The following is a 6,998-nucleotide window of genomic DNA, read 5'->3' as shown; positions in this document are numbered from 1 at the left end:
ATTACCTACGGATTAAGCTATGGGGATAAATCATTAAAATGAGAGGAATACAAAACTGAACTACAAAAAGGGTATTTACCAAAAAATGAGGAAGCCAGTCAGCAAGACCCTACATGAAATGGTACAAAATCTTTAGACTCAGCATGGAAATTGCAACAAAAGAGTTGCAAAACACACGCACAGCTCGAAATAAAATGTGAAGCAAGGAACCAAGAAAAGGCAGTGGTGGAATGCTCAGGACTGAGCACTGTTAAAGCCCAACATCAGTTCTCTGAGGAACAGCATCGGGAGGAGGGACGGGGAAAGGGCACATCCAAACCTGCTGATGTATTTAGAAAAGAGCCGGAGCGTACAGAGAAGCTGGAAATTAGGAGGAAGAAAGGTACATAGCTAAAAATGTGAATCAGCAGATGTGCTGGAGCAGCAAACAGGGATTTCAATCATAAGGATGTTGCAGAGGAGCCACGGACATGTGTGTAACACAAAAGGGACACTTAGAATTTTTACACACAGATTCAGCAACAAATCCCCCTCCTTTTTTTTTTTTTTTTTTTTTTGTTTTACCTGGGAGCCCAAACTTTTGGGTTGAAGTAGTGAGTAAGCACAGACAGACTTCTATGTCGGAAAAAAAGATGTTCGTGTTACCGATTTCTGCACGGTTCTGGGGGTACGGTCCCGACCCCGTTAAAATCTCATGTAATCCCAAGGAAAAGGCGGGGGCCCTCCCTCGGGGTTTAACGCAGCCTCAGGGCCCGCGGCTGCAGCTACCGGGGCTGCCGCGGGGAGCGGGGGCTCGCACGAGGGGGTCGCACGAGGGGCCCGGCTGCCTGGCAAGGGGCTGACAGCTCGGCGCTGAAGGGCAGCGGGGCCGGACCTGTGTGTGCGCGGGCAAAGAAATCAGCCCGTCCGCAAAGGCTGCAACACCCCCCCCCCCCCGCAAACCCCATCCCCACCCCGCAGAGCCCCCGCCGCTCGGCAGCAGGGGCGCGGGCCGCGCACAGACCCCGCCGCCGCCCCTCCCACGGCCGGTGCCGCCCCGCCCCGCCCGGCCCGGCCCGGCTGCGTGCCCGCGGCGGCAGTGCGGCGGGCGCTGGCGGCGGCGGCGGGATGTTCAGCTGGCTGGGGCGGCAGGGCGGCGGGCGGGAGCGCGGCGGCGGCGACGTGGTGCAGACGGTGACCGGGGGGCTGCGGGACCTCTACCTCCGCAAGCTGCTGCCGCTGGAGGAGCACTACCGGTTCCATGACTTCCACTCGCCCGCCCTGGAGGAGGCCGACTTCGAGAACAAGCCCATGGTGCTGCTGGTGGGGCAGTACAGCACCGGCAAGACGACGTTCATCCGGTGAGCGACCCCGCCGCAGCCCCGCGCCCCCTCCCGCGGAACGCCCGCCGGCCCCCCGCCCGGGAGCGCCGAGCGGCCGGAGCGCTGCCCGGCAGCCGCGGCGGCGGGGACGCGCCCGTGCCCCCCGCGGCGAGCGGGGCCGGTGCCGGAGCCCCCGCGCTGGGCCGCGGGTGTGCGCCGCGCCCCCGGCTGCCGGCACCTTCCGGGCGAGCGGGTTCTGCCGGGCCGGCGCCCCGGCGGGAAGCGCAGCCTGGGCGGCTGCTTCCGCCCGCCTCGCTGCGTGGAAACGCCTCGGCCGCTGCCGGGGGAGCGGGCCCTCCGCCGAAACGGCGTGGCTGCCGCGACCGCCGAACCTTCTTTCCCCCTTCTTTCCCAAAACTAGTCCAGTGCGTCGGTTGGATGTGAAGGCAGGAGAGAAACGCGACGACAATTTTGGGCAAAAAACCACACGGTATCTGGGCGGTCCTCCTGCCGCCCCCCCCCCCCCCCCCCCCCCCCGACAAGTGCCGCCAACCAGCAGTATCACTAATATGGCAACTTCACGCCGCTGCTGCTGTTGCAGGATTTTCTCCGTCCCGGCTTCCTTCTTGCCCAGTTTGTTACTGACCGATTTCAGGGGGCTGAAGCGTGCCTCGGGTGTTAGGAGCTTTGTGACTATTTTGCACGTATTTGAGAGTGTTTGCCTCTCATCTACCCCTTAATCATCAGCCTCAAGTTACTCAAAACTCTGCAAAAGATACTGAGTGATCACTTGGACCAAATTTTGACCTCATATCTGAAGCTCATTACAGTTCTTCTGTAAATTTTACAGTGTTTCTCTTTCGGCTCCAAAGGTTATGGGGAGCCTTGCCCAAACACAGCTTTCGTTTTGCAGTGCAAAAGGCTTGCCACCTTCCCCCCCCCCCCCCCCGTGTTTACCCTCACTCACCTGAGAGCTTTCAACTGTTTGCAGAGCTAATGGTGTTTCTTTTCTGGTTTTACAACTAGCTAATTGAAAGCTTGAAGTTGAACTTGGTTCTGTACTGATTATTGCTGAATTCCTGAAGTTAAAGTGGTTTCCCTCAGAGAACTATTTTAAAAACAGAAATTGGGCTGTAACTAAAGGAAAAGAACCTCAGTTTCACGATCCCCAGAGGTAGTCACAAGAAAGCATGTGTCAGTGGGGAGAGTGATGTGGATTTTCCTAATGTTTCTGTAGCCATGCTGATTCGTTTTCTTTTCTGAAACTACATTTGCTTTGTTCGTCCGTATATGTTTCCAGATAAGCGTTGTTACCTGGCTTACAGAGGCAGCGAGGGCACGGGTGTTACAGAGGCAGAAGGGTCCCAAATCCGTAGCTGCCTGTCCGCTGCTGTGGCATTGGCAATTCATCTGAACGTTTTTCCCCTCCTGCAAGAGTTTGCCTTGGATGAGAATGCATGTTCTTGATACATCCAAGTTTTCTGTCCTTTACAGTTGTCCATATTTGTCCTTTTTGTCCATATTGTGCTTAGAAATGTTATTCCTTGCAGTGCCTTAGATGTATTTTCGGTACTGTTGCTTTGTGAGTAACTTGTTATCCCCTTAACCATAAAATACTGAGCCAATCACGTTGACCGACAATAATGTACCGTCTGAATGAGAAAAGAAGTTTCGCTTATCACAGCTATTTCCAGCTTTTTTTTTAGCACTGGTCACTGTTGGTCGAAGATGCCCACACAAATTTGACAGAGATCAAGCTTTCAAAGACGTTTTCTCATGCATTTTATTAAAATACCTGACTGAATGGAGGAGGTGACTTCTACCGTGATGTGCCCTTCCCTTCACACACTTACCCCGTTCTCCTGTCCCCATTTTCTGTAGATTGCAGAGTGGTTTAACCCCTTGTTAGGTATCAGAGAAGACAGGAGCTGACTGTTGAGCTGCATTCAGTAGTAGAACAGTGGTTACTGCTTCTAAAGGACTGCGGTCTGACCGCACCACGATGAACATTCATTACATCAGTGTTTGCTATAGAATAGATAATAATTGGCTGAATCAGCATGAGAAAATACTCTATTCAAGACGGGCAGCAACTTAGACAATAGTGTCACAGTGACTGTTCCTCAAAATCCAGTTTAGAGGAGAAAAAGAAAAGCAGAAAAAGGGAAGTGGTTGTATGCTGAAGGCGAGACTTAGGAGGGGATATGAGGAAAAAAATTACAGGATCCAGGTCAGCAGCAAATAAATTTCCCCTCTGGTAGGCTCAATTTCCCATGGGAAAAATGTATGCACTCTCAAGATTGCTATAATTCAGGTTTATTGTAGATAGTTTTTCTTAGAATGAAGTTGGACTATAGGGATTCCTTCCCCAGTAGCCTTTTAACAAGCAGTCATTATTTTAAATCTTAAAAGTGCTTTTTGTTCCACATTTCTCCTTTTCATAGTCAGGGGGACATACTAGAGCTGCTTAAGTGTTCACTGTTGAGTTTATGTGTGAACATAACAATTCTGTTTAGTTGACAAACAACTCACTTGGGATTTACTTTGATTTAGACGTTATCGTGAGAGCTTCACATTTTCATACCTCTGACACATCCACATCCACCCAGTTCCTTCCACTAAGTCTTCATGGAAAACACTGATCTAGCAATGAGTGAATGTCCCTAGGGATTAAGATATGCAAACAAACGCTTCCAGGTTTCCAGCAGCTCTTCTGTTTTTTCACTTTACAGTGTTTATCCTCTTTGCACTTGGAACAGTGTAGTGAAACTGGCCGGGGTTTCTCTAAGGTGGAGAGTGGTGATATGTTATTCATGCATTTGACAATGCTGACACTTCAAACAGACAAATCCAGGCCCAAATGTTAATACTTGTCTGATTGTTTTTAATGGGGTGGGAGGCCAGATACTTATTTTGCATGTGAGCTGCTTGGCCTTGCAACTTCTATAATTCTTTCAGTTCTCCTGGCTGCTTTAGGGCAAGAAGCAGGGAAAGGAGGGACAGGAGAGGAGAATTCTAGCGTATGAAAAAGAGATAGGAGCTGGTCGGTACCAGTGAGTCTGTAGTTGCTGACCTTTTTCTTTCCTTTTAACACTGAATTAAACTTCTAGTCTAATACTTTTTTACTGGGTAATAACTTTTCTATTTTAAAAGTGTGAGAGACTGACTTCTTTTTAAAAAGAGCTTACCAAGATGAGGAAAAACAGAAGTGAATTCCTCAGCTTGCCAGGCTGTGCTTTTACTTTGCTCACAGGTATTATTCAGAGGTTAAAATGGTAAACTTCCTTCTGTTTAACTCGGCCTGAGCTGGGTGTTGTGAAAACACCCTTTTGTATGGCTGCACCTCTTTCTTCAGGGGGGAAAATGTCCCTCGGTTTCTTTGGGTGAAGGCTGGAACTTCTTTGTTACTAGCCCTGTGTGAAAGTTTTATTTATTTGGAGCAGAATTCTTACACGAAAGCAAACATCAGCTAGTTTTGTTGCGTTTAAAAAAACAATAGTGTGGAGGATTTGGGTGCATATGTAGTAAGGAGGTGAGCAGCCCTGTGAAAGGAGACCCGGGTTTGTCTCCCAGTGCATCACGGGGTGTCCCTGTGCAGTGCCGCTCTGTCTGGCTCACCTGTGTTTATGCTTTAGTATGGCTTAGCGAAAGCACTTAGACTTAAGATATGATTACTGGTATCCGCAACTGTGAGTAATCTTTGCTATTTCTGGCGCTTTGTAAACCAGTTTCCTATAGTCTGGCTATACATCTTGCAAAGGAAGGTAGATGAATGTTTATTGGCAAAGCAGAAAGGTTATAGCCCCCAGGTGAAAACAAAGGGAGACAGTCAACAGGATGTCTGCTGTTTGATCCAGACTGTCTTTGGGACGTTTGCTATTTTTGAGCATTCTTCCTGTGAACCTTTTTGAACTCTCTCCCCGCTGAAAATCCAGGTATTTTCCTATGTTAATATAGCATACTGTACAAAAATCTTTGCAGCTTTTCAGTTTACAGAAAACTGCTCACCCCTTCTGTGTGGCTAAGTGAAACTGGTATTTTCAGGCTGAGAGGAAGTACAATACAGCTTGTAAAACCACTGCTCAAGAACTAGGGTTTATTTTAGTCTGTGCTGATTGTTGGTATGCAACTGTGAGGCAGTCTTAATGGAAAATACCTGCCTTGCAAAGTGTTTCCTGTGTCTGTTGAATAGCTGTACCAGGCTCAGTACTGTGACTGTTTGGGGCTGGGGGGAGCTCAGCGCTTTGAAGGAGATCTTGCCTTCCTGGGGTGTCACCGCTATGAGCGCCTGGTTTTTGAAGCTGCATCTGTGACAATAACTTGGAAGTTCATTGCAGTTCAGTAGTGCTTTGTTCTTGTTTAGTCATTTCAATAACGAGCAAATCTGAATTTATACTTCGGGTTCTGAGCTGAAAATACAGATGTTGGAAGTACTGAAAGGTGTTCCATACATCCAACTGTTTGTAAATTCTGCAGGTAATACATGTGCAGCAACTTCATGAGTACCCCGTGAGATTATTTTTTTTTTTCAGCCATCTAAAAGGCCACCACCACTGAATGTCCATAGCTATGCCTGGCAGGTTCACAAGCTTATGATGGATAGCAATTACCCTGTTAGCGTGGAGGTGTCTTATCCTGCATTCAGGTCCCATCAGGTAGTTTTCTGTGACCTGAGTTCTGGAACTTCTCTTGTGTGCATTTGATTCAGTACAGTGTTCTTTCTTGCTGCTCTGGGAACTTCTTGTCATATGGGTTGCCACCTTATGAATTGCTGCCTCTGTCAGCAGAAGTGTGGGAATGACCATTCCTGTCAAGAAAATAACTTGGTTACCAGTATCTTAGAGATACTTTCCCTTTTAAAAGATGGGCAGTGAGGAAGAGTAGAATTGAGAGACTTTGGAGTGTTTTATCTTGGCAAGTTAAAAAAAATAATCTTATTTTGGAAGATAAAAGTATAACTGATCTTTCAAAAACAATGCTGTGGATAAGTCCAGTCTGCAAACAGTAGTGGCTCTTGAGAGTTGGCTTTTGGATCCTGTTCGAGAGGGCTCTAGTCTGCTGTGGTGTTCCATCAGGAGGCAGGAGCACACTTCTGAGTGTTGGGGAGTTCAGCTGTTTGCTGTAACACCTGAAAGCCCTGGGTTTCCATGCGTAAAGGGGTCAACTGCTGAGCTGTCAAAACAGTTTTGTCTTCATTTTGTTACATGATCTACTTCATAGGATGAGGTGGCCGTTGCATTGTTCAGCAGACCCATGGTGGTTTGTTTTTTTTTGCTTTTGGGGAGAGGCTAGTGTTATTTCCCTCTTACTGTGTACTAGGTACAGCTTATTCTGTAAGTAGAACAAATTGACTTTGGCATGTTCTGGCATGACTGTTCTTATGTGCCTCCTTTCTCACAGTTTTTAGCATTGGCTTTTTTAAAAAAATTGTTTGGAAGTAGAAAACTGCAGGAAATCTCACGTAAGTAACTGTTCTATGCTTTAAGTCTCCCAGATCATAGGTTGAGCTGATGGGAGCCAGTTTGCTAAGGCTAGTGGAAAACGATCTTTGAAATGTGTAGTGTGTATTTAGTTCCTTAAATTCAGCTTCTGTGCCCTGATCTATAAAGTCTGTGAATGTTTGGGCACTGAATTTAAAGACAATTTGCAGAATGTTTTTTGCAGCAACAGTAGTCTGCAAGTCCTCTCAAATCAATA

At 47.8% G+C, this 6,998-nt stretch overlaps 1 protein-coding gene across 1 annotated transcript in view; it reads left to right on the top strand.

The window, feature by feature from the left end:
• Nucleotides 1-1,037: 1,037 nt before the first annotated feature.
• The window catches only part of EHD4 (EH domain containing 4), a 30,975-nt gene continuing 25,014 nt past the window's right edge, over nucleotides 1,038-6,998 (top strand). Inside the window, exon 1 of the mRNA XM_055715038.1 lies at nucleotides 1,038-1,340. Within this exon, the coding sequence (XP_055571013.1) occupies nucleotides 1,108-1,340 (233 nt within the window). The 5' untranslated portion in view covers nucleotides 1,038-1,107. The remainder of the gene's footprint in view (nucleotides 1,341-6,998) is intronic.

Source organism: Falco cherrug, chromosome 7 (genome assembly GCF_023634085.1).
Source record: "Falco cherrug isolate bFalChe1 chromosome 7, bFalChe1.pri, whole genome shotgun sequence".
Taxonomy (NCBI): Eukaryota; Metazoa; Chordata; class Aves; order Falconiformes; family Falconidae; genus Falco; species Falco cherrug.
This window is presented reverse-complemented; position numbering and strand designations above follow the sequence as displayed.